The following is a 27,026-nucleotide window of genomic DNA, read 5'->3' as shown; positions in this document are numbered from 1 at the left end:
ATGCTGTTCCCTTGTAACGTGCACAATTAAATTTTTGGGTCAGCCACTGCTGCTCCCCTTCATTCCTGCAAGTCATTAGAGTCATTGCACATCTAACGATGTCTCAGATCAGTGTCTCTAGAGTGTTAATAAACATGTTAGATTCCAAACCCACTGTCCATTTAGTCCATACTTCATATGTTGAGTATATCCAACTGAAAGATTAGACTTGGAAAAAGATTAAGACTGTATGGTAAGAGTAAGAAAAAGATAGTCACGGCTGGGTGTGGTGGCTCACAACTGTAATCCTAGCACTTTGTGAGACTGAGGTGGGCGGATCACGAGGTCGAGAGATCAAGACCATCCTGGCCAACATAGTGAAACCCTGTCTCTACTAAAAACAAAAAATTGGTCAGGCGTGGCGGCATGTGCCTGCAGTCCCAGCTACTTGGGAGGCTGAGGCAGGAGAATTGCTTGAACCCAGGAAACAGATGATGCAGTGAACTTAGATCATGCCACTGCACTCCAGCCTGGTGATAGAACGAGACTCTGTGTCAAACAAACAAAAAAAAAGGAAAAGAAAAAGATGGTTGCAAATCCATTCAGATTTGTGGCATGTCAGCCCTGCAGAGCAAATGTCAGGGCCCCATTTGGTTCTCTGAGCACTAAGCCCTTCTGCCCCCGACTCTATTTTTTTTTTTTTTTTTAAGAGACAAGCGTTTCACTCTGTCACCCAGATTGGAATGCAGTGGCATGATCTCAGCTCACTGCAACCTCTGCCTCCTAGGTTCAAGTGATTCTCGTGCTTCTGCCTCCTGAGTAACTGGAATTACAGGCACTCATCACCACACCTGGGTACTTTCTGTATTTTTAGTAGAGATGGGGTTTCGCCACATTGGCCAGGCTGGTCTCCAACTCCTGACCTCCAGTGATCTGCTTGCCTTGGCCTCCCAAAGTGCTAGGATTACAGGCATCAGCCATCTCGCCTGGCCCCCTCTTCCCGTTTAAGCACTGCCACATATTAGATCTGCGAAGGCATTACTGATACAATCCAAGGAAGATGAAACTTGGGCTGGTGGGATAAAACTAAGCACATGTAGTTAGAATGGAATGATCTGGAAGCCAGGTCCCAGGTTGGTGGAAATTAGACTCATGTTGACTATGTCACACTGTAAACCAGTCTAAATGCTGATAAGCATGCTTGATCAAACACTGCCCTGCAGCCTGCAGAGAGGAAGAAGAAAAACATAATTTGTATCTTCTCTCCCTATTTTCTGAGTCTATGGGATTCAAATTGTAGCTGCCATGGAAACTGTACTTTGGAATTTCTGGAGCCCTTAATTTTAACTTAAGATATAAAAACACTTTTGTACTGATTTTATAATTATTCATGATGGATGAGAAAGTGAATGTCTTTGACAGTGAGGGAAGAAGCTATATGAACGCTTTTTTCTTTTTTTTTCTTTCATAAAGATGCATATATTTGCATGCTTTATTTACCTGGGGATAACTCTTGCATCTTTTGCAGATTCCGACACCATAGCTGAGTTACAGGAGCTCCAGCCTTCGGCAAAGGACTTTGAAGTCAGAAGTCTTGTAGGTTGTGGTCACTTTGCTGAAGTGCAGGTGGTAAGAGAGAAAGCAACTGGGGACATCTATGCCATGAAAGTGATGAAGAAGAAGGCCTTATTGGCCCAGGAGCAGGTAGGAGCATTTTAACATCACGCTTTTCCACTTTCCGTACCAGAGTGTTCGTTGTAAAGACAATAAATCTGCTGCACTTAGATCGAGCAAGCTTTCCTCTGTGGCTCTATATTTAATTATGGTTGGGGCAAAAAGGTCTCTCGTGTTCTTAGCTCATCTTCTTGAACTGATATTGGCTAATTTTGAAGACTCACAAATTCCTCTTGATTTATCATGTTTCTATGGTTGTATTTTATTTCAGAACCAAGTTGGCTTTTTAACTAATGAATTTAAAATGATCTTTTATGACCACTAGCTGGGGACTCAGAATATACATATGGTGGGGTGAATCAGGTTGCTTTTGTACATGCTTTAGATATTTGTGTTGTGGGCATATGGATTTGGTTTTAAAACAGGCCTTTGAAGAAATCAAATAAAAGTCTTTGTCATATGGCTAGGCAGTTGCTTGAGAGCAGGTAGAACATTATATTTTTGATTGTGGTATTTTTCTTTCTTTTAAACAAGGCTGCTATCTCTAGACATATTGATTCATTTGCTGTGTTTTAGAGAGATGGCCATCAGCCTTGGAATTCAGAGAGTGATTTATTACTTACAGACATTTTAGTGCACATGATGTGTCTGATAATGTACCCAGCCCTGCAGGAAGCTTGCAAAAGGAATAGAAGTCCCATGGCTGTTATTTTCAGAGTTTAAAAACAACCTTGGAAAGTGGAGGAAAAATGCAAATGTATAAAGCAGGTGCCTACCAGCTAAAGTATCACAGAAGCAGGACAGCAATTAGCAAATTAATTAACGGTGATGTGAGGGGAGATGCTGTGGGTGAGCAAGGGACAGTTAGGGACAGTTAGGGACAGTTCTCACTGATGGGAGGAAATGTAGGTTCTGGGCAGCGAGAAGTGAGGAGAACATGTTGGGTAGAAGTGTGACATTCTGGAGTACTAGAATGCTATGCAAGTGTGTGTGTGGGGGTGTGTGTGTGTTCAGTGGTTCAGAACAGACTGGGAAATGGCGAAATGAGGACATTTGGATGGGGAGGGGGAAACGGGTGGGAAACTCAAGAACTTTTTTAAAAAAATTGTGGTAAAATAGATATAACATAAAGTGTACCATTTTAACCATTTTAAAATGTGCAACTGAGTGGTATTCAGTGCATTCATGATTTGTACAACCATGACCACTCTCCATTTCCAGAGCTTTTCTACCAAATGGAAACTCTATCCATTATACAGTATGTCTGCATTCCCCCAAGAACCAGTCTTTGAACTGTGGTTTACTTTGTGAGGCCGTTGGGGATTATTTAGGCCTCTGGAAGGAGAAGGTTCGGATCCGAGTCTGGCCCTGTGGACTTCAGTGACTTTGTATGGCCTCCAATCAGAGAAGCAGCGGAGGGCAGGAAGCTGCTTGTCAGAATCTGAGAGTGATGTGGCTTTTGTGTTTAGGAATAAAATGTGAGCCACATAATAGAAAGGAAAAGTGACAGGACATGGCAGATAATTTGGAAGAGAAGAGTGGAAGATGCTCATTCAGCCTCCCAGCTCTGAGAAAGAACTGTGCCTCATCAGTTCACACTATCTGAGCATCTGCTGTATCTGGTATGTTTCTAGGTCCTTGGGAAGAGGCATTAAATGTAGCCCTGACCTTGTGATGCTTATGTTTTCGATGGGAAATAGTGCGTGCAAAAACAAAATAATCCAACAGACCACATGGCAGGCAAATAATAGAGATACTCAAATAGGTGCGCCTTCCTCCAGGCGAATGGCCTGAAATGACTGTGTGGAAGTGTGGGCTGGGGGCTTATAAAATTACACACATACAGGCGCTAACGAAAGCCGCCTAGTCATTCCTTAAGAGGATACATTTAAAAGAAAAGTAGGGTCCTTAACTGAGCCACGGGGAGGATTTGGAATTTAAGGGCATGAGAGGAGAGAGGCCAGCACGAGGAGTGAAGGAAAGGACGTGCCGGAGAGGAGGGAGGGGTGCTGTTCTGTAAACAAAACCTGCCACCTGGCAGAGGCCCGCACACCCACCCAGGGCTCTGTGACAACTGGAAGGGGTCCTCAGAGACCGTTTGTATTATCTTAGAGACAGGGTATCACTGTTATTCATACTTGAATGTAGTGGCGTGGTCATAGCTCTCTGTGTCCTCAAACTCCTGGGCTTAAATGATCCTCCCACCTCAGCCTCTCAAGTAGCTGGGACCATAGGCATGTGCTGCCACATCCAGTTAACTTCATTATTATTTGAGACAGAGTCTTAACTCTGTCGCCTAGACTAGAGTGCAGAGGCTTGATCTCGGCTCACTGAAATCTCTGCCTCCTGGGTTCAAGCAATTCTCCTGCCTCAGCCACCTGACTAGCTGGGATTACAGGTGGCTAATTTTTGCATTTTTAGTAGAGACGAGGTTTCACCATGTTGACCAGGCTGGTCTTGAATTCCTGACCTCAAATAATCCTCCCACTTCGGCCTCCCGAAGTGCTGGGATTACAGGTGTGAGCCACCAGGCCTGGCCAACAGTCACAAATTTATAGAAAAGTTGTAAGTACAGTATAGTCAGGGTTCTTAAGAGAAATGGAACCAGCAGCATATGTGTGCGTGTGTGTGTATATATATATATATATATACATAAAATCATCTCCTGGATTGTAAGTTGACATATAAGACTAACCATCACATACAGTATAAACAACTTTTTTTCTTGAACCATTTGATATATACACACACTGAATATATACATATAAACACAGAATGTATATATACATAGAATATATATGCATACAGAATATGTATACAGAAATATATGTGTATACATGCATAGACTATATTTACATATATATGCATATATATATATATATATATATACTTTATTTTATGCAGTTTATTTACAAAAGTTTTTTTTTTTTTTTTTTTTTTTTTTTTTTTTTTGAGACAGGGTCTCTCTCTGTTGCCCAGGCTGGAGTGTAGTGGTGAGATCTCAGCTTACTGCAACCTCTGCCTCCCTGGTTCAAGTGATTCTCTTGCCTCAGCCCCCTGAGTATTGTGCTACCACGCCCAGCTAATTTTTGTATTTTTCAGTAGAGATGGGGTTTCACCATATTGGCCAGGCTGGTCTCGAACTCCTGACCTCAAGTGATCTGCCCGCCTCTGTCTCCCAAAGTGCTGAGATTACAGGCATGAGCCACCATGCCTGGCCCCCATAATGTTTTTTAGAATAAAATGATCAGGTTGAGGATCACATGTGGCACTTAGTTGTCCTGTCTCTTTAGTCTCCTCCAGTCTGGAGTAGTTCTTTGATTTTTTCTGGACTCTCATGACCTTGACAATTCTGATGATTATAGGCCAGTTATTTTGTAAAATGTGGATTTGTCTGATGTTGCTCATGTTTAGATTCAGGGTCTAGATCTTTGGCTGAAATATCAGACTAGATGCTTTGTTCTTGCTGCATCCGAGCAGATGACTCTCAGTTTGTTTGTCACATTAATGTTGATGCTCACTTCGATCACTTGATTAAGGTGGTGCCAGCTATGCTTTTCTACCTGTGGAGTTACTTCTTTCTCCTTCGTAATTTTATTTATTTAATTTTTTTTAGAGACAGGGTCTTGCTTGGTCATCCAAGCTGGAGTGCAGTGGTACGATCTTGGCTCACTGCAGCCTTGAACTCCTGGGCTCAAGTAATCTACCTGCCACAGCCTCCTGAGTAGCTGGGACTATAGGCATGCATTACCACACCTGGCTAATTTTTGTATTGTAGAGATGGGGTCTCACTATGTTGCCCAGGCTGGTCTCCAACTCCTGGCCTCAAGCAATCTTCCTGCTTTGGCCTCCCAAAGTGTTGGTATTACAGGCATGAGACACTACCCCCAGCCCCCTTTGTAATTAAAAAAGTATTCTGTGGGGAGTTACTTTCAAACGATGGAAATACTTATATCTATGTGGACTTGCATTTTCCTGTTTCAGTCAGTGAGTTACAATCCATTTCTGTTGCTACTTTTTTTTTTGAGATGGAGTCTCACTCTGTTGCCCAGGCTGGAGTGCAGTGGTGCGATCTTGGCTCACTGCAACCTCTGCCTCCCAGGTTCAAGTGATTCTCCTGCCTCAGCCTCCCGAGTAGCTGGGACTGCAGGTGTATGCCACTACACCTGGCTAATTTTTTGTATTTTTTAGTAGAGACAGGGTTTCACTGTGTTGCCCAGGCTGGTCAAGAACTCCTGATCTCAAGCAATTTGCCTGCCTCAGCTGGGCCTGGTGGCTCATGCCAGTAATCTGTCACTACTTTTATACTTGAATTGTTCCCAACTTGGCCATTGAGAACCTTTTTAGGTTAGCTTTTGTGTCCTTTTGACACATCTCCATGATTCATTGAATACTTTCCTGCTTTCTGATATAGCAAGATGTTCAGGTTCTTTTGGTGCTTTTACTTTCTCTGCCCTTGCTCTAGCATCAGTCATTTCTCAGAGGAGCCCTATTCCTTTCAATGGACAGTGGTGTTTAGAGGCCAAGATCTGGGTACTGGGTGTTTTCATTGTTACTGGGGTGTCACTGCTCCCAGACCCCTTTCAGTGGATAGCACTAAGGAATACACACGTATGTATATACAATGTATCTACCTATGCATGCATGTATGCACACACATACACATGCATACATACATTTACATCTCTATTTGTGTATCTATCTCTATATATTGAAACCCGTGGCTGGGCACAGTGGCTCATGTCTTTAATCTCAGCATTTTGGGAGGCTGAGGCAAGAGGAATCACTTGAGGCCCGTAGTTCAAGATCAGCTTGGGAAACATAGCGAGACTCTATCTCTACAAAAATAAAAAAGGAAAACTATAAGTTGACACCAGTACCCCAATTCCAATTCAACTTCAGGGTTCATTTTAGTTTTCATCCTTTCCATGTTTGCAATTCTCTTCTCTGACATTGTAGCCTTAATATATTTACTTATTTTATGTCTGTGTGCATCCAGTCTACTATCTCTTTTGCTATCCCACCTCCCCTTGGTGGGTCCAAATAATCTGCTCTGGGTTGCCCTTTCACGTGGATGTCTTTCTCACTGTGTGGATCCATGATATTGGGCTGCCCCCGCACATGGTTGCTGCCCTCCTCATGTTGCTTGGGACTGGCACCCTGTCCTGGGCCACCATGACTCTCCCCATAACCAGCATGGATGCTTACCTTGTTCCACACCAGCGAATGGCTTTAGGACTGAATTGTTCAGGAAGAGAAGAAGAAGAGAAAAATATTTACATTTAAAGGAAGGGAGTTTAAAGAAATATGTTAGGTAAAGAATTAAGCAGGTAATATACGGAGCTGGCAAAAATTGTGACCAAAGTAGGTGAATGATTGAGACTTAGGTAGTTCTGGGCTAAGTGACAGCCCCTCCCTCCCTCCCTTCCTTCCCTCTCCTCCCTCCCTCTCCTCCCTCCCTCCTTACCCTCTCCTATCTCCCTTCCCCTCCCTTCCTTCTTCCCTCCCTTCCTCCCTCCCTCCCTTCCTTCCTTCCTTTTTCTTTTCTTTGATTTTTTTTTTTTTAAAGCTAGAAACATCAGTTTAGGCCTAATGACAGAGGAAAAGGCTTTTTTCCTCTCACACTGAGTTCTTTGTAATTGTCTAATTCTTTTTTCCCTAGGTTTCATTTTTTGAGGAAGAACGAAACATATTATCTCGAAGCACAAGCCCTTGGATCCCCCAATTACAGTATGCCTTTCAGGACAAAAATCACCTGTACCTGGTGAGTCTTTACATCTGTCTCTCTGGAATTAGCCTAGCACGCTGACACTCAGATGCATGTGGTAAACTGAATGTGGTTCTTGCCCATGTGGTCTCATTCATTCAAAGACTTTCTTGCCTTCTAGGTGTCTCCCTGGTGTCCTTGTTATAAAGATCAAGAGCTAACCCATTTAGAAACAACCTCATTGATTGTTGGATACTGTACCTGTGGCTTTAAGGCAATAATAGGAAATCATTTATTGGGGAATAGTCTGTTATTACTTACAAAAGAATCTTACTTTAATTTTTATTTATTTTTTTATTTTTGCTTTAATTTTTAAAAACTTCCTGTGTTAGCTTGCGTAGGAGAAAATATAAGATAATAATGCATGGTTGTTATGAGAAAATGCAAACACTGCAGACAGCCATGAAATGAAGTTAAAGGGAAAGCCCTCCATTTTCTTTTCTTTTCTTTTTTTTTTTTTTTTTGAGACACTGCCTTGCTCTGTCACCCAGGCTGGAGTGCAGTGGCACCCTCTTGGCTCACTGTAATCTCTGCCTCCCAGGTTCAAGCGATTCTCCTGCCTCAATGTCCTGAGTAGCGGGGATTACAGGCACATGTCACCACGCCCAGCTAATTTTTGTGTTTTTAGTAGAGATGGGGTTTTACCATGTTGGCCAGGCTGGTCGCAAACTCCTGACCTCAAGTGATCCACCTACCTTGGCCTCCCAGTGTTGGGATTACAGGTGTGAGCCACTGCACCTGGCCCCTCCATTTTATTTTCTAATCTTCCTCTTTAGGAGAAGGCAGATGGTTAAATATGCTCTTTCTTTCTGACCCTTAACTATGCTCTGTGGGTGCATAGTTTCTTTTCTTCTTTTTTTGAAGCTGGTCTCACTCTGCCACTGAGGCTGGAGTGCAGTGATATGAACATGGCTTACTGCAGCCTCGACTTCCTGGGCTCCAGCCATCCTCCTACCTCAGCCTCCCGAGTAGCTGGGATCACAGATGTACACCCTGCGCCTGGCTAATTTCTGTATTTTTAGTAGAGACAGGGTTTTGCCACGTTGCCCAGGCTGGATCCGAACTCCTGAGCTCAAGCAATCTTCCTGCCTCAGCCTTCCAAAGTGCTGGGATTACAGGTGTGAGCCACCACGCCCAGCCCCAGTGGGGGATACTTTTCTATACTCATGTCTATAGATTGCTTTATAAAAATGGTATGTTACTCTCTGCTTGGCTCTCCAGCTTGCTTTTTGCTTTTCATCAGTGTATTTCAGACAGCCTTTCTTCCTTGTAAGTAATACAGGTTTACCTGATTCTTTTGAGCAGTGCCGTGATTTTCCCTGATGTGTATAGATCATAAATTAGAGAATGCTAAAATTCATTTTGGGACCTTGTTTAGGTTCTTGAGGGATTAAATTCCTAAATTTAAAAAGTGTATCCTGGAAACAATTTCTGTTTCCTGATTCAGCTCTTAAAAGAAGACTATCATGTTTCCCTGAATGGCGATAAACATTTACAGAGGCTCACATGAGAGAAAAGGGGAAGAGAGGGATGAACTCCCATCTGTCTTAAACTTCTGCTGGCCAGTTTTTGGGGAATTTGCTGCTTTTATTCCTGACCTAAAATAAATAGTTTATTTGTCTTGTTTCATATTAGTCGAGAACCCAATGCCTGTAGAGAAGTTTTCCATGTCCTCTGAGTGAGGACATTCACATACAAGTATATTGGAAGGCTGGCCTTGACTAAACACAGGTGCCTTCGGAACCAATGCCACAGCTCTTGTTTATGGCCTGAAATACCCTTTCCTTAAATATTGCCTTAGAAGCTTTCCTTCCTTGCGACCTGGGGCATGGAGCCCTCACCTTCACAAATGACCTTGATGTGCTTCTAGGGTTGCTGAGATTCCAGGACATTTGTTGCAGATGTAGCATTTACCTTGTGCTCTCTGCATCTTAAAGAGCTTGTCATGTTTGAATGTATTAACAGGATTTTTTTTTTTTTTTTTTTTTTTGAGACAAAGTCTTGGTTTGTCACCCAGACTGGCATTGCCCAGGCTGGAATGCAATGGCTCAATCTCAGCTCACTGCAACCTCCACCACCCCGGTTTAAGCAATTCTCTTGTCTCAGCCTCCCCAGTAGCTGGGATTACATGTGTGCGCCACCACACCCAGCTGATTTTTGTATTTTTAGTAGAGACAAGTTTTCCCCATGTTGGCCAGGCTGGTCTCAAATTCTTGACCTCAGGTGATCCGCCTGCCTCAGCCTCTCAAAGTGTTGGGATTACAGGCGTGAGCTACTGCTCCTTTTTTTTCTTTTTTTCCAAGATGGAGTCTTTCTCTGTCCCCCAGGCTAGAGTGCAGTCGTGCCATCTCCGCTCACTGCAACCTCCGCCTCCAGGGTTCAAATGATTTCCTATCTCAGCCTCCCATGTACCTGGGACTGCAGAATTGTGCCACCATGCCCAGCTAATTTTTGTATTTTTAGTAGAGACGGGTTTCGCCGTGTTTGTCAGGCTGGTCTTGAACTCCTGACCTCAGGTAATCCACCCGTTGGCCTCCCAAAGTGCTGGGATTACAGGCGTGAGCCACTGCACCCAGCCTCAGGAAACTTTATTAAGAAGTTCCCTTAAAACAGTAAGGCTTTTGTTTCTTCTGGTTCATGTTTGTTGTTGTGTTAGATATATGTATTTTTCTTTTCTTTTCTTTTCTTTTTTCTTTTTTAAAGCGATGAGATCTCACTCTGTTGCAGTGGCGTGATCATAGCTCACTGTAACCTCAAATTCCAGGGCTCAAGGGATCCTTCTGTCTCAGCCTCTTGAGTAGCTGGGACAATAGGTGGGAACCACCACGCCCCGCTAATTTTTAAATTTTTTTTATAGAGATCAGGGTCTTACTATGTTGCCTAGCCTGGTTTTGAACTCTTGGCCTCAAGCCATCCTGCTGCCTTGGCGTCCCAAATTGTTGGGATTACAGGCGTGAACCACCATAAGCAGCCTGTTTTAGATATTTTACTTAGAGCTTTGCAAGAGGTTTAAAACTCTAGCTTGTGAAGATAAACTTCATTTTCAAGGTAGCACAGAATCTTAGCAGTCCTGGGATTAGGAAAGGCTTTGATTTTTTTGGACCAAAGTTGAGAGTCCATAGTTTTCTGGTCTACTTTGCACTGCTCCATAAACTCATATTTCTCTTCTCTGAGTTGAAGAGCCCACCTTCTCAGTGTCTAGTCTCAGGCAGCTTATTCTTCTTAAAAGTCAGCTTTATTGAAATGCTTTGGGATTTTCACACCATCAAGGTCCATTTTGGTAGAGGCGTTGACAAACTTTGAGTGTTCTGTGTAAAGGAATGCAGCTGAGGATTTAGTGGTCCATGTGGCAGGCTACTGCTCAGTAGCTTCGGGGAAACCACTGCTTGCCTCCTCCGTGGCGAGTGAGGATGATCAGAGGAGCCTGAGCAGGGATGCCCAAATGTAGGTTTTTTACATGTTGATGGCAGTGCTTTGTTTCACGTCTGAACAGTTCTCAGATGACATCTTCAGGAAGGTACTATCTGGGCATTTAGATAATTTCTCACTTTGATGTCACCATTCTTATTACCACCACCTGGCTTTGTCATAGTAGAAAGAACTTTCCTTTTTCTTAATTGTGTGTGTGGCTTTGATTTTTTTTTTTTTTCTTTTTTTTTTTTGAGGCCAAGTCTTGCTCTGTTGCCCAGGCTGGAGTGCAGTGGCATGATCTTGGCTCACTGCAGCCTCTACCTCCTAGGTTCAAGTGATTCTCCTGCCTCAGCCTCTCAAGTAGCTGGGATTACAGGCACCCAATACCATGCCCTGGTAATTTTTGTATTTTTAGTAGAGACAGGGTGTCACCATGTTGGCCAGGCTGGTCTTGAACTCTGACCTCAGGTGATCTGTCTGCCTCAGCCTCCCAAAGTGCTGGGAGTACAGGCATGAGCCAGCACACCTGGCCACCTTTTTCTTCTTAATTGTGGATTTAACTGCTGTGGACATCTGCTTGGGCATAGCCTTCCTGGAGTGCCTCTTGGATTGGGTTTCTGTTAGGACAGGCTCCCAGATATAGGGGCTTCCCTATTGATCTCAACACTGACCTCAGCATCCTTAGCTTCTGCTCGGCTTTTCCATCCGCCATCTTACAATACAGGAGGGTTCTTAGTACAGCTGTTTTTAGGAGTTCTGGTTGCCTCAGCACATTGATACTTGGGTTCAATGACATTTTTACTCCCTTCTTTTGTAGCTCAATTGGGTATTACTGATGGAAATTTTGTAATTACTAATATTTCCTTGTCTCCATTTTCTTCTCAAGTACTTTGTTGCTTTAGAGTAAAATGCTTGCTAAGGGTACAGTTTCACGTAAAAATCCAAACTCAGCATGGAAATTAAGATAGGATCATAGGTCTGCCATCCCTTATCTGTAATTCTGAAATACCTAGAGTTCCGAATAACTCAAATTCTTTTGTTACTTGTTTATCAGCAAAACCTGACTTGAACTCAGTTTTTGGCAAATGATCCAAGCTCTCTTCAGGCTCTTTTTAGTCTTTATTCATTCCCTTTAGTGTAACTTCACTGTTTGCTATAAAATGATGAATGTGTTTGATTACAAGGTGATGTCCCAGACCCTTCTGAGGGTGTTACATTATATAAAGTGTATGTGTGGCCGGGCACAATGGCTCATGCCTGTAATCCCAGCACTTTGGGAGGCCCAGGCTGGTGGATCACCTGAGTTCAGGAGTTCAAGACCAGCCTGGCCAACATGGTGAAACCCCGTCTCTACTAAAAATACAAAAATTAGCCAGGCATGTTGGTGGGTGCCTGTAATCCCAGCTACTCTGGAGGCTGAGGCAGGAGAATCCCTTGAACCCAGGAGATGGAGGTTGCAGTGAGCCAACATTGTGCCACTGCACTCCAACCTAGATGACAGAGCAAGACTCTGTGTCAAAAAATAATAATAATTAATGAAGTGTATGTACCACTTTACCTTTCTAAAATCTGAAAAATTCTGAATCTGGAAGCCCATTCTGCTGCAAGATAAGGGGATCCTGGCTTTATATTGGTGCTGTATAGTCCTGAAATTCTACCCTATTGGCCACTTTCACATCAACAAACCTTTGAAGTTTGGGGAAACTTACATATCGTGCTCCCCTGGCAGTTGAACATTAATTTGTAATGCTAATGCACTTTCATTGAAGATACATTTAATTAATTAATTTTTTTTTTTTTTTGAGATGGAGTCTCACTCTGTCACCTAGGGTGGAGTACAGTGGTGCTATCTCAGCTCACTGCAGCCTTCACCTTTTAGGTTAAGTGATCTTCCACCTCAGCCTCCCAAGTAGCTGGGATTGCAAGCGTGCATCACCACGCCTGGCTAATTTTCAAATTTTTAGTAGTGATGGGGTTTCACCATGTTGGCCAGGCTGGTCTTGAACTCCTGGCCTCAAGTGATCTGCCCACCTTGGCCTCTTGAAGTGCTAGGATGGTAGGCATGAGCCACCAGCCTGAAGATACATTTTATTTATTTTTTTTATTTTCAGAGACAGTCTTGCTCTGTCACCCAGACTGGAGTGCCCAGATCTTGACATACTACAACCTCCGTCTCCCAGGCTTAAGCAACTCTCCTGCCTCAGCCTCCTGAGTAGCTGGGATTATAGGCGCGTGCCATCACGCCTGTCTAATTTATGTCTTTTTAGTAGAGACGGGGTTTCACCTTGTTGACCAGGCTGGTCTTGAACTCCTGACCTCATGATCCGCCCACCTCAGCCTCCCAAAGTGCTGGAATTATAGGCGTGAGCCACCACGCCTTGTCCTGAAGATAGATTTTAAATCAATGAAAATATAATGGGATTCTACCTCCTATGGAATATCCCTCCTGGCTGTCTGTTCTTTCTAGTCTTGCCTCTGCTGTGTGGGTTTCAGGCCTCCATCTTCTCTTGCCTGTGTTGCTGTGATAACCTCCTAAGTATTCTCCCTGCCATCTGTCTGGCCCTCCTCCCAGGTCTTCCATATACTGCAGCCAAGTTATCTCGCTGTTAAAACCCTTCAAGACTCCCTGCTGTCCTCTAGATGAAGTCCAGACTCTTCCACGTGACTTACCAGGCCTTTCTCACACTTGCCCCCAGCCTCCTAACTTACTGTTTCTGTCTTTCTACCTTACATTCATCCTGAACTTCCTTTGGTTCTTTGACCTTGCTTCTGACCTTTTTGCATGCTGTTCACTCTTTCCCTGTTTACGTTGCTAACTCCTCTTTCTCCTTCTGGGTTGGATCACATTTCACTTCTTCCAGAACCCCCTCCTAGACCCTGTACTTCTGGGATGGCGCCTTTCTACTGTACGCTCATTGCACCCTGTACTTCTCCTTCATGAGTGGGTGTTGATTTGTCCTACTAGGCTACTTCATCCAGAAAGGGAGGGTAGAGCTTTACCAAGTGAATGCTTACACAATATTTTTCGGATGAATATGTGATTAATTTCATAGAAATTTGATTTACATTCAGATTTACTTTTTGTATTACGGAACTCACTATATTCTCAGTGGGAGTTATTTTCTTTAACGTGTGTAATTCAAGAGAGATCCAGTGAGATTTTCAAAATTTGGAAGGCAGTGCAAGGAAACTGAACTTGAGTTCTTTTGCGTTTTGATAGTTAAAAATTTCCCATTTGTGGTGACATACCAGTGAGTGTAGCTTAGTGTTTTCTGGTCTACAGAAAATTGTTGCAGACTCCATCATAATGTCTGGTTCTATATAACAAGGCTAGTCCTGAATTCTGTAGGTGGCTCATGGAAACAGTGCTCTGTTGATCTGGTTCATGAAGAAATCTTTTCAATTCTGTACAACAGATGCCTTCATCAGTGTCCTTCCATGAAGGAGCTGATCTTCACAATGAACACATAGTTTTGCATCTAACCACTTGTAGTAGTTTTTTTTTTTTTTTTTTTTTGAGACTGAGTTGCTCTGTTGCCCAGGCTGGAGTACAGTGGCCACCTCCTGGGTTCAAGCGATTCTCTTGCCTCAGCCTCCTGAGTAGCTGAGATTACAGGTGAATACCACCATGCCCGGCTAATTGTATTTTTAGTAGAGAGAGGGTTTCACCATGTTGATCAGGCTGGTCTCGAACTCCTGACCTTGTGATCCACCCACCTCGGTCTCTGAAAGTGCTGGGATTACAGGCATGAGCCACCATGCCCTGCCAGTATTGTTTTGTCTAAATTCTTTGTACTGATGTTTTTCCTACTGTGGTTCTCTTCAGGCTACCCTTGCTCTGAGCTTGCAATTGACCTATGGACTTCTTTTCCCTGCTGTGACCTTGCAATGACTTCCTGTGTTCACTCCAAATGTTTCTCCCTAGTTGCATGTAGAGATGTATTAGTTAAGGTACATGCTTAGTTGCTGTATCACAGAGACCCCAATGTACAGCCCAGGCTGGTAGAGCAGCTCTATTATATGTGTCAATTCTGGGACCCAGGTTCCTTCCATGTTGTGACTCTCCTTTCCTTAGGATGTTGTCATCTTTTACATGGCTGAAGTTGGGCCATTTCATGTCTTTGTTCCAGCTGGCTGTTAGGAAAACAGAGCAGAAGCTCAGAGTAAGCAACTTTTTTTTACATGAAATGATGTGGAAGTTGGACACATCATTTCCTCTCACATTTTTTCAGGCAGAACGTAGTCATGTGACTGCACGTCTAGCTGCTAAGAAGACTGGGAATTTACTGTCAGCTGTGTGGCCTCTGTTGAGCTAAAGTTATTACTATGGAAGAAGGGAAGGATGGATTTGGGGCACAGTTAATAGTCTGCCACAGAGGCTAAAATAGCTGCTTTTGGCTAGGCATAGTGTCTCAGGCCTGTAATTTCAGCACTTTGGGAGGCCGAGGCTAGTGGATCACTTGAGGTCAGGAGTTCGAGACCAGCCTGGCCAGCATGGTGAAACCCTGTCTCTACCAAAGATACAAAAATTAGCTGGGTGTGCTGGCAGGCACCTGTAATCCCAGTTACTCCAGAGGCTGAGGCAGGAGAATTGCTTGGACCTGGGAGGCGGAGGTTGCAGTGAGCCAAGATGGCGCCACTGCACTCCAGCCTGGCTGACAGAGTGGGACTCCATCTCAGAAAAAAACCCCTCAAAACAAAAGAAACAGCTGTTTTTGTAGGAAATACAAGGTAGATCCGAGCTTTGAAGCCAGGCCCATAGTTTCACCTTCCATATTCTTACTCAAGGCATTATACTTCTGGATCCAAAACCACTGCTACTAGGAGGCCCTGCTAGGGATTAGTTCTTTATATTTCTTATCTTGCTTTCAACCCACACCTGTGTAATTTTTATGGGCAGTGTTTGTTTCCTACGTAGGAACAATTTGAAAGTGGGCTTTTTCTAGGCTTTTATGAATACCACCCTATGCTGTCATTGGGAATCTGAAGAGAGTTAATGAACACAGCTCCATTGTTTACTTTAGTGAAATGTGGCAGCTTATGATAGTTTTGACAGTGAGACATGTGCTGTTTTGATCTCTCTGCTAAGATTATCTGATTTTTCAGGCATGTCTTAAAACTCACCAGGCCTGTTCACATGCTGCTGCTTCTGAAGCCAGGGTTTAGAAGCCAGCTGCCCATCAGAATGAGGCTGTGACTTAGAATATTGGTTCTTGTTTTATTACCATTCCTTGTTTGGTCTCTCCAGAGTCACTGGCCTTTTCAGCTTCAATTTTCTCATTGGTGAAATGAGATATTAATTCCTCTTATTGACTTCAATTCAATTGCTGAGTGTGTTATTGCCTTTGGGAGGTTCTTTGAGTTTTCTGTGCCTTTGAAATCGTTGTTTTTTTATTCTGGTGTTTTGAGGCATGTTTCCAGTGAGTGCATTTACACTTTTACCATTTTAGGAGCCACAATTTAATTGTGTTGTCCCAGCTTGCTTGGCCCCATCCCCAGAGTTTCTGATTCAGTAAGTCTGGGGTGGGGCCCAAGAATTTGCATTTCTTCTTCTTTCTTTTTTCGATCCAGAGTCTTACTGTGTCATCCAAGCTGGGGTGCAGTGGCACAATTGTAGCTCACTGCAGCCTCAAACTTCTGGGCTCAAGCCATCCTCCCACCTCACCCTCTTGAGTAGCTGGGAATACAGGCACACACTACCATGCCTGGCTACCTTTTAAATTTTTTATAGAGATTGGGTCTCACCGTGTTGCCCAAGCTATTCTTGAACTCCTGGGCTGAAGCAATCCTCCTGCTTCAGCCTCCCAGAGTGCTGGCATTCCAGGCATGAGCCACTGCACCTGGCCAAGGCTTTGCATTTCAAACTAGTTTCCAAGTAATGCTGCTGCTGGTCCAGGGACCTCACTTTGAGAACCACTGTCGTATAGCTGTAGTTATGGTTAGTTTTTGGTTCCAGCTTCTTCCTTTGTCCCTTCAGTAATAGTGTACACATCTGAAATCCCTGCCTTTGCTCTTTCAGGCCAAGGCATGGCACCTGTCCCCTCTGTTGCTAGCCCTGGGGTGCTTCATCATCCCAAGTTTATTTTTCTTCTCCTGACCTGAACTTTTGTAAACAGCCCCTTCCCTAATGAATGTCCTCAATTCCCTGGTTTAGTGTCCTGTCTGTTTCTTGCCAAGACACTGGATGATTCAATACTCAGTGAGGATTTTTTGCATAGATGGATGAATCAGGCTGGGTTTCATGTTTTCTAAGATAAAGGGCCTTCTCTCATTTTCTCCTTGGTCAAAGTGACCAAGGAGAAAAAGAGAGATTTTATTCTCAAGAAGAAGAATATAGGGTGACACTCTGCTTAGAGGCCGCTCTGCTTTGAGGACTCCTTCTCTCCTATCAGGAACCTTGGGCAGAGTGGATAATGATGCTGCTGGCATCATTACATTTTCATGGCACTTTCAGTTGTGCTGAGCGTGCAAGTTTTTCAAGGAGACATTTCTAAGAGGTGGCTAGTACAGCATGCCTCTAATGCCCTATGTGAACTGGAATAGAGTACTAAAGAACTGTTCAATATTCAGCCCATGCCTGCATATGCAAGCATGCACGTGGGTGCATTGCATATGTGTGTGTGCACATTTGTCCTTCGTTTCAAATGCAACACAATGGATGGAAATTGCCTTCCTAGTACTGGGGTATGGATGCAAACACCAACAAGAGAAGCAGCCGCTACTTCCAAACTGAACACATGTGAGATTTGCCCTTTAATTAGCATCTGCAGCTGCTGCCATTAGAAGGGTCTGTCTCTGTTGGCCTGAAAGTCTTTGCTTTAAAAGAGCAAGTCCATTATAGCTCCAAGCCAGGCTCGTCTGTCAGCTGCTGTGCTTTCTCTGCCATCAGCAGGGTTGCCACATTGTTTTGGGGTGTTTCACTCTAGGGCTGTTTCCTCCTCCTGTGCCCACGGCCTTTGATTACCATGCCTTGGTGATCACCATTTGGGTGACCTGCAGCTGCTCATTGTGTGTGCAGGAGTCATCTCCAGTCCTTGCAAGGATAGAAGATCATTGGCTTCAGTGCTGATGGACTGGTTATTTCCCAGGCCTTTGTCGTCAGTAATCTTGTCTTGATATGCAGAAAGCCTCCAGGTAGTCACTGAAAAAAATAAAAGCAACAGAAGTGATGGCTGTATGAAAGCCAAGTTTCATCAAGGGCATTGCTGCTATAGAAACTTTTAATTCACTTGGGGTAGGGAGCCATACTGGTTCCACAGCCTCCTCAGCAGTGGGTCCCAACACAGTGCTGGGCCAGCTGCATCTGAATCATCCCAGTAGCTCCTTAAAACTGTAGATTCCTGGGTCCCACCCATGGAGTGTGATCCATGAAGTCTGGGGTTATTCCCTGGAATCCTTTAAGCTCCCTAAGTGGTTGGGATGGGAAAGAGATGTACTTTACCCTGCTATACTGCTTATTGTTATTTTAAAATTCTTGCTGGGTGCGGTGACTCACGCCTGTAATCCCAACACTTTGGAAGTCGAGGTGGGCAGATCACTTGAGGTCAGGAGTTTGAGACCAGCCTGGCCAATATGATGAAATCCCATCTCTACCAAAAATAAAAAAATTAGCTGGGTGTGGTGGTGCATGCCTGTAGTTCCAGCTACTTGGGAGGCTGAAGCAGGAGAATGGCTTGAACCTGGAGGCAGAGGTTGCAGTGAGCCAAGATCATGCCACTGCACTCCAGCCTGGGTGACAGAGCAAGACTTTGTCTCAAAAAAAAAAAAAAATTCTTTTTTATTACACCAGAACATCAGCTGTGTGGAGGTAGGGTTTTTTTTTCTGTTTTATTCACTGCTTTTACTCTAATATCTAGAATAGTGGCTGGCACATGATAGGCACTCAAATATTTATTTAGATGAGTCTATTTTATTTTTGTTTTAAATTTTTTATTTATATTAGAGGTGGGGTCTCACTATGTAGCCCAAGCTGGTCTCAAACTCCTGGCCTCAAGTGATTCTACTACCTCAGGCTCCTAAAGTGCTGAGATAGGCAAGAACCATCGTACCTGGCTTGTCTTATCATTTTTAAGAAGCACTTCTCCTGGTGATTCTGATGGGCAGTCAGGCTTGGGAAGCTCTAACCTAGAGGACCTGCAGTTGTCTTGGGGTAGAAGCCAAGGTTATCCTGGTTTCTGGGATCAGTGCCTCACTGGATATTTCTTAATAGTAAAAGTCAGGAACAGCTTTGAATGGACTCTCTGGTACAATCTGGGTAGCAACTTTGTCCTTAACTTCTTCATCATTTTCTGCTGACCCTGGTCTTTGGTTTATAGCAAGTCACCTGGTTAGAAGACCTGAAGACTCCTAGTTTGTTACTTCACATGATGCTTTTGGAACCTCTTGGTATCATTTATAACAATCCAAACGTGTTTTTTGAAAGCACTCAAGTCCTGGGTCTTTACTGTGTCTTTAAGCTTTAACAGCATGATGATTGAATGAGCCTTGATCGGCCACATACAAGCTGTCTTCCCCATGGGCTCCATTCATACTAGAATGAGCAGCTATACCTCAGTAGTATAGTTTTGGGATATGGGTAACATCTTGGGATACCCACATTTACTCAGTGAATGTCTGAACTACATTCTCCTAATGGTGCACCGTTGGAATTTTTAGCGAGGTAACCTGGAACAGTGTTGGTGGGCCAAGTTAGATTAGCATCTTTGTTAAGGACCTTGTCTATTTAAAGGTCTGCCATTGAGTGTGTCTGTTTTGGCCACATGTTGTGAAGCGTGCTGTATAGCAGCTGTTGTAATTTTTGTTGCTTGTTTTCTCAATCAACCCTGGTTTTGAAGAAATAGAAAGTTGTTTCTTAGACCGATCTGGCTTGGGAGGAGATTTTCAGTTCAGGAAAATGGATCTTCTGAATAGAAGCAAAGAATACATGTCTTTTTGCCTCTTTAAGAGCTGGCTTTTGTTTTCTGAACATTTTACTGGTCATTGCAATGGAAAGTCAGGAGTAGCTGCCAAATACTAAGTTGTGTTCTGTTTGTCAGTTCTTAAGAGTTGCCAGTGGCTGCTCTGCTATGCATTTGACTTTCTCAGCCTTAAACTTACAAGCCATACTGTTTTTTTCACATCTTTAATACAGCATAGGAAATTTATAACTGTGGCGTGTCATCATAAATATGCATTGTTCTTATTTTAAGACATTTCGGTACTAAAAGTATAAGTACTTCTGTTATTATCTGTGAATTTCTTTCCTTTTTCTTTTTTTGGGTATTTAAGACCTTTTTAATGGCAATATATATTTAAAACAGACATATAATTAACATTCACCCACATACTCACGGCCTGTGGAGAACCAGGTTGGGATGAGTGGGTGAGCTCCAGGCAGCCAGGTGGCTTCTGTGGGCTCCTCGAGGACTGGGGTGAGTAACTTCTGTAGGAACTTAGGGGAAAGAAAGTGTGTATGTTAGGTGCTGCCCCTGCTAAGTGTTCTTGTTCATGAGTCAAATTTTTTTCAGCAATTGCTGTACAAATGGAACCTTACTCGTCAAATGCAATTGTCCAGTGTCTGGCTTAATGTCTGCTATTGTCAGGAACTACATGAATGGAGTACACTCCCTGGTTATAAGGAGCCCTTGGGAAGGATGTGTGAGTCACTGGCTTCTCCAGGGGTCTCTGGTTTGGGGTTGCCTTGGTGCTGGGCACACTTCCTGGAGATTTTGCTGGACCAGCCTTGGGGGCTCTGTGCAGATGCTCTACTTCTGACTTGTCTAGAGCTTTCTTCTAATTCTGGACTAAAAGCAAGCAGGAGTTTGGAGGATGATGGTGAGAATTCACATCCCCGAGTTGGCTTTTGGAATGCAGTAGTTTGTGAGATTTAGTGTTTTTTTAAAGAAGTATATTCAGATCTTGCCTTTTTCCTGAAAGCATATGAGACAACTTCCAAGACATTTATAGCATGGCTAATAAAATGGGAAATCAGGGCAAAGGACGGGAGAACTCAATCAGGGTTATATGCTACAGCAATTGTCAAAATGGGTTCTAGCTTCTTGCTGGCCAGAGCAAAAAGGATCATGCAGTAAAGTGTGGGGGGTGGGGGGAAGGATGGGAATGGAATGGTAGGTGAAGACTTCATGCTGGTGCCAGGCACTGTGCCAGGCCCTGTGCCAGGCCCTCTGAGGACCTTGTCTTACTTAATCCTCACACAGCGCCGCAAAGCAGATTAGTCTTATCCCTGTTTTAGAGAGGATGAAACTGAAAGGCAGAGAGGTGAAGTCACCATCAGGAGGTTGAAGCCACCCAGGCTAACTGGCCTCATGGCCACCTGGGGACTCAGGAATATCGCACCTATTTATCATCAAAAGGAAGAAGGATTTCAGTTCCTTGGGTTAGAAGAATTTCTTTGTGCTAATCAAACATTTTACTTTAGGCTTAATAGTCTTCAAGATTTTTTTCCTGTGTATTTACCAACACATATAATAATTCATGATTTATTACAAAAAAGGGTTCATACTTCATTCTTTACAGGCTTTCACTTTATATTGTCATGGACAACTTTCTATGGCAGTATGAATAAATGGAATCTGTTTGTTTTTAACATCTTTGCCTTATCCCATTGCTTACCTATATCGTATTGCAGTCCATCTCTACCAGATGGATATTTGAATGATTTCCATGATTTTTTTCCCCTGTTACAAACAATACTACAAGGAATCTATTTATCTATCTATTTATCTGCAAACTATTGTAAGTACCTGTAAAGTACATTGTTACAAGTGGGATTACTAGGTCAAAGGGGACATTTTCACATTTAAATTTTTAATAGAGGTTGTCAGTTGCCTTCCTCACAGACTATAAAAAGAAAAGATTGTATCACATTTATTGCAAGCCTTCTGTATTCTGCTGGGTGCTGCTGAGGGGAATACAGAAAGGATATAAGAGAGTTGGTTGCCCTCTAGGAATATCCGTCTATACTGTACCTAATCCTAGGAAATGTCTGGGGTGTCAGCTTGTGGGTGGGGAAGTGGGTGGATTTAATTCAACTTTTCAAGCTTGCCTTGCAAACACTGTGCATGGTATCTGGGACTAGTCTTTCATGATATTGATTCCCCTGGGTAACAGATGGAATTTCCTTAGGGCAGGGACTCCATCCTACGTGACTTACAGTATGCCTTACACATCTTCTTTGCTTTGTGGAGGGCTTGTTATTATAATGCGTCAGGTGTATTGGAGGATCTAATTGAGGCATTCCCTATTTTTGGGTTTGTGAAGAATTAATAACTTTGGCATTCTGTACAGGTCATGGAATATCAGCCTGGAGGGGACTTGCTGTCACTTTTGAATAGATATGAGGACCAATTAGATGAAAATCTGATTCAGTTTTACCTGACTGAACTGATTTTGGCTGTTCACAGCGTTCATCAGATGGGATATGTGCATCGGTAAGTGAGACTCTCTGGTAGCCCGTTGAGGATTTTTCTGTGTCGCAGAAGAGCTTCCTGCGTGGAAATGAGTGGGTGAATGATTTCAGGATCAAAATAATGCTCCATCCAATTTTTAGCCAGTCTACCAATCACTGACTTAAAGCAAGCTTTCCAAAATGGAGGACAGTTCAGCTTGCCCATCCAGCAGTGCAATAGATCTAGAATTGTAATGTGCTCAAGTTTGCTAGTAGGATCTGTTCATTTAGCTAAATAAGACTGGGAACTCTTGCATGGGTTCTTTGGGTTATATGATAGAAAAACTGAATTTGGTTTGCAGAAGAAAATAAGAAAATGTCATACCGCATAGTAGTGAAAGAGCATGGAATTGTACTTCTCTAACTCTGCCCATTAGTAATCTACAAAGATATTCTTCAGAATACTCAGTTGATAAGTGGTTCTTTGTGTCTTCACTCATCTGATGTTTTATGTACATCTGCGAATGTTGTGGGAGTACAATGATTACTAGACTAGGAATCACAAAATCTGAGATAGAGTCTCAGCTTTTCCATTGGCTAGCTACATGACCTTGGGAAAATTTCATAGCTCCTTTTGGCTTTAGTTTTCATAATGTAAAATATGTGTCTCTAGGAGAAATAATCCATTGAATAGTATGTGTTTCCTTTCCTTTCTCTTTCTTTTCTTTCCCTCCTGTCCTCCCTCTCTCCCTCTTTCTCCCATTCCCTCCCTCCCCCTCTCTCTCTTCCTTCCTTTTGGTTAATTTTGTTTTGCAAAATGTATGCTAATCATTTATATCCACCAATAGAGCAGGTCTATATAGCAGAATACATAAACAAAGATTTTTGGCTCAATTGAGATTCTAGGTTAGCAGTTTCTTGCTGAGTGGGATGGAGGAGGCAATTCATGGTCCTGATTTTCTTACAGAGACATCAAGCCCGAGAACATTCTAATTGACCGCACAGGACACATCAAGCTGGTGGATTTTGGATCAGCTGCGAAAATGAATTCAAACAAGACGGTAACAACATGGAATAAGAGAGCTTAATAGAGTTTACACTAAAAAGTATTCTTGGTCTTCCTAAGTTTGGGAAGTGTTGGGATAAAATGGTGAACAACATTTTGGAACCTTTGGCAGTGTATGGGGATGGGGACAGAGACACAGAACTATTTCCCAGACCGTGGCACCTTTTTGTGTTTAGTGCCTGTTAATACCCGACAAGACATTTTTAGGAGCATTCTTATAGTTTGGTTAGAAAGAAAGGAAAATTCTTATTTTGTATCTCCATTCATTTTCCTTGCCTGTTATAGACTATCTTCTGTTATCTTTTTTACTTTAAAATATTTCGATGAAATGGAACCTCCTATATCTCAAATCCTCTATTTCCTATGCAGCAAAATTGAAATTAATCACTGGGGCATTTGAACCAAATATCCTTAAGTGTTAAGAATCAAGTGCTCAAAATGTCATTTTTAAGTCTTGGATCTTGGGTAGAAATTAAACTATTCCACATGCTAAGTAGGACGGCAGGAGGCAAGGAGGGTAGCTATTGAGATCAAGAGTGAGAATACTTTAGGAAAAAGATGACAAAGTAAAAAAGGATTAGAGTTTGAAAATCTTCTAATAAAGTTGGTATGTACCAAAATATGAATTTTGAAGTCAACTCTGCAAAAAGGGATAGGTCTAAGAGAAAATCGACTTAGGTTTTAAGACTGATTCTACAACTGAGCCACTTGGTGACCTAGACAAATCCTTGGGAAGTTGGTCTTTTATACTTTCTCTAGAAAAAACTGATTCTAGCTAAAATGCACAATTTAATAGGTTAGAGAAGCTGCTCTTCTAAATGTCCCCTAAGTCGGAGAGTTAAATCCTTGCTATAAAGGACAATATGTAAAATTTTCTTTTTTTTTTCTTAAACTGCTTCCAGAAAGGTGGATATTATTAGGTTGATGTTAAGAAAAGGCTTGGAGTTGCATTAACTCTTTGCTCTCTAGCATCTGGCCTGTCTGTTCTGCAGACCTGGGACCTACTTGAGATCCTTTTCTTGGTGTTCAGGCCCTTGGAAAAATAAGTTCCCTATGTTGTCCAATGTCAGAGTTTCTCAACCTCAGCACTATTCTTTTTTTCAGGCTATTTTCTTGTAATCTGTTCACTTGATCATTACATTAAGAACTAGATTATATTGCTATAACTACAAAGCATTTTATGTTTGAAAAATTATGTACAATTTAGGAATAGGCATGAAAGCATAGGTATTGAATTTAGTGGAATAAAGCACACAAAAAAAGTTAAAATAATGCAAAGTTTTATCACTTAGGATTAAAAATGTTATGTGGGCTGGGTGCAGTGCCTCAAGCCTGTAATCCCAGCACTTTGGGAGGTCAAGGCAGGAGGATTGCTTCAGTTTGAGACCAGCCTGGGCAACAAAATGAGACCTAGTCTCTACAAAAAAATCAAAAAATTAGCCAGGCGTGGTGGTACACGCTTGTGGCCCTAGCCACATGGGAGGCCAAGACAGGAGGATCACTGGAGCCCAGGAGGTTGAGGCTGCAATGTGCCTTGTTTGCACCACTGCATTCCAGCCTGGGTGACAAAGCAGGACGCTGTCTCAAAACAAAACAAATTTATATGCTGCATTCATGAAATTCAAAAAAAAATCATGCATTTAGAAATAAATGGAAGCATAGGTACATTGACAATGTAACCTAAGCATTACTGATATTTTGATCAGAATAATTCTTTGTTGTGGGGGCTGCCCTATATGTAAGATGTTTAGCTGCATCCCTGGCCTCTGTCTCCTAGATGCCATTAGCACCCTTCCCTCCAGTTGTGATAACCAAAAATGTCTCTAGACATTGCCAGATGTGCCTGGGGTGGGAGGGTTGGGGGGAGTGGGGTTTGAGAACTCTCAGTCGATCATGCCTGCAGTAGATTGAGAAGCATCAGAAAGCTAATTAGACAGGAATATGTGTTTGCAGTAAGAAAACCTACTCAGAAAACTAATCAAGAGCCAAAGTTACTGCTTGGTAAATAAATAGGAATTAGGAAGAAGACCCTATCTCTGTGTCTGGAGTCATTCTCTTCAGAGCCCTTGGTGGAGAGACGGGGTTCCCATTCATTTCAGGTTTCTATTTTTCAGTGCTTCAAACTGCCCTTTTCAGTTTTAATTGCAGCAACTTTCACTCCAGGTGGGGAGCTTACCAGGTTTATTTGAAACACAAGGCTCAATCTCTAATTGTTTTGGTCAAGGAGATAGGGCACTCAATACCACACACTTGAGAATATTGCCTCTGTTTTTCCCTTGTGCTTTTAGGGTTGGAACGTGACAAGCAGATAAGGAATTTTTCACATTAAGTCCAAAGTCCCTTTTGTTATAGAAGAGCAATAATCTGCAAACTAGATCAAGTCAAGAGTGGATATAAAATTATAGTTTTGGTGGCAATACTGTATTTTTTTTTTAATTAAAAAAGAAATTTTTGTTTTTGAGATGGAGTCTCACTCTGTCGCCCAGGCTGGAGTGCAGTGGCACGATCTCGGCTCACTGCAACCTCCGCCTCCCGGGTTCAAGCAATTCTCCTGCCTCAGCCTCCTGAGTAGCTGGGATTACAGGTGCATGCCACCCTGCCCAGCTAATGTTTTGTATTTTTAGTAGAGACAGGGTTGCACCATGTTGGTCAGGCTGGTCTTGAACTCCTGACCTTGTGATCTGTTCGCCTTGCCCTCCAAAAGTGCTGGGATTACAGACATGAGCCACCGTGCCTGGCCGGGAGGATATTTTTAATAGCGGTGTTGGGTTAAACATATTTTCTTTAAATGAAATGTATGTAGGCCTAAAGTAGGTTCTAAATGTTGCCTGTACTCATAGTATACCGTATAAAATATAATCCACATTTGCTGAAATTGCCATATATTACTTATCCCAAATCAATCAATCCTTTCCCTATTACCCCCACATATTATCTCGGTATTTTGGATGCCTGTGAATCTTAGATCTGTTCAGTTTTCCATTATCCATTGTCTTATTTCAAGCTTCTCATTCAGAACGTTGCTTTGGAGTATTTTCTGTTAGTAAACACAGGGGCCTAGTGACTGAAGGACTTGCCAGGTTAGTTCACCCACTTCACTTTATTAGAATCTCGAAGAATGGCAAACAGCTGAGTTCCAGTCTATCTCATTTGGCTCTCATAAAAAGAGTTGTAAAGAGATTGTACGTAAACCACATTATGTAGCATGGTAAGTGGTAATCAACCCCATTTAGCAGTTGCAACCCCACAAAAGATAGCCCTTTCTAGATTTACGTAGGAGTGAAAAGCTTTATTTTCCACAAGAGGAACAACATAGTGAGAACTCCTTTTCCCCCCTGTTTCTGCAGGTATATATTTATGCCCTAGGCAGCTTGATGGGTAAAGTTAGGTTTAAATAGCTTTATGTTTAAGCATTTTTTTTTTTAGACAGAGTCTTGCTCTGTCACCCAGGCCGGAGTGCAGTGGGTGATCTCAGTTCACTGCAACCTCTGCCTCCTGGGTTCAAGTGATTCTCCTGCCTCAGCTCCCCGAGTAGCTGGGATTACAGGTTCCTGCCACCATGCCTGGCTAATTTTTGTATTTAGTAGAGACAGGGTTTCACCATGTTTAAGCATTTTATGGAAGGAAAGGGGTTAGGAGGAGGAAGACATTCATTTCCTTTCTTCCTCATCTGCCTTTTGTTAGTAAAAGAATCTGCTAAGTTAACTTTTTTTCCTCCCTCCCTCCTTCCCTCCCTCTCTCCC

At 42.8% G+C, this 27,026-nt stretch overlaps 1 protein-coding gene across 8 annotated transcripts in view; it reads left to right on the top strand.

Annotated features, from left to right (window-relative positions):
* Positions 1 to 27,026, top strand: part of CIT (citron rho-interacting serine/threonine kinase) — a 193,867-nt gene that overhangs the window by 18,315 nt on the left and 148,526 nt on the right. For all 8 annotated transcript variants that reach the window (XM_032241364.1, XM_032241332.1, XM_032241325.1 and 5 more), the window contains 4 exons: positions 1,508 to 1,683; positions 7,316 to 7,417; positions 22,118 to 22,260; positions 23,185 to 23,278. In XM_032241364.1, the coding sequence (XP_032097255.1) occupies positions 1,508 to 1,683; positions 7,316 to 7,417; positions 22,118 to 22,260; positions 23,185 to 23,278 (515 nt within the window). The remainder of the gene's footprint in view (positions 1 to 1,507; positions 1,684 to 7,315; positions 7,418 to 22,117; positions 22,261 to 23,184; positions 23,279 to 27,026) is intronic.

Source organism: Sapajus apella, unplaced genomic scaffold (genome assembly GCF_009761245.1).
Source record: "Sapajus apella isolate SASKATOON/1434 unplaced genomic scaffold, GSC_monkey_1.0 scaffold2, whole genome shotgun sequence".
Classification (NCBI taxonomy): Eukaryota; Metazoa; Chordata; class Mammalia; order Primates; family Cebidae; genus Sapajus; species Sapajus apella.
The sequence above is the reverse complement of the archived record's forward strand: the minus strand, read 5'-3'. Positions and strand labels throughout refer to the sequence as shown.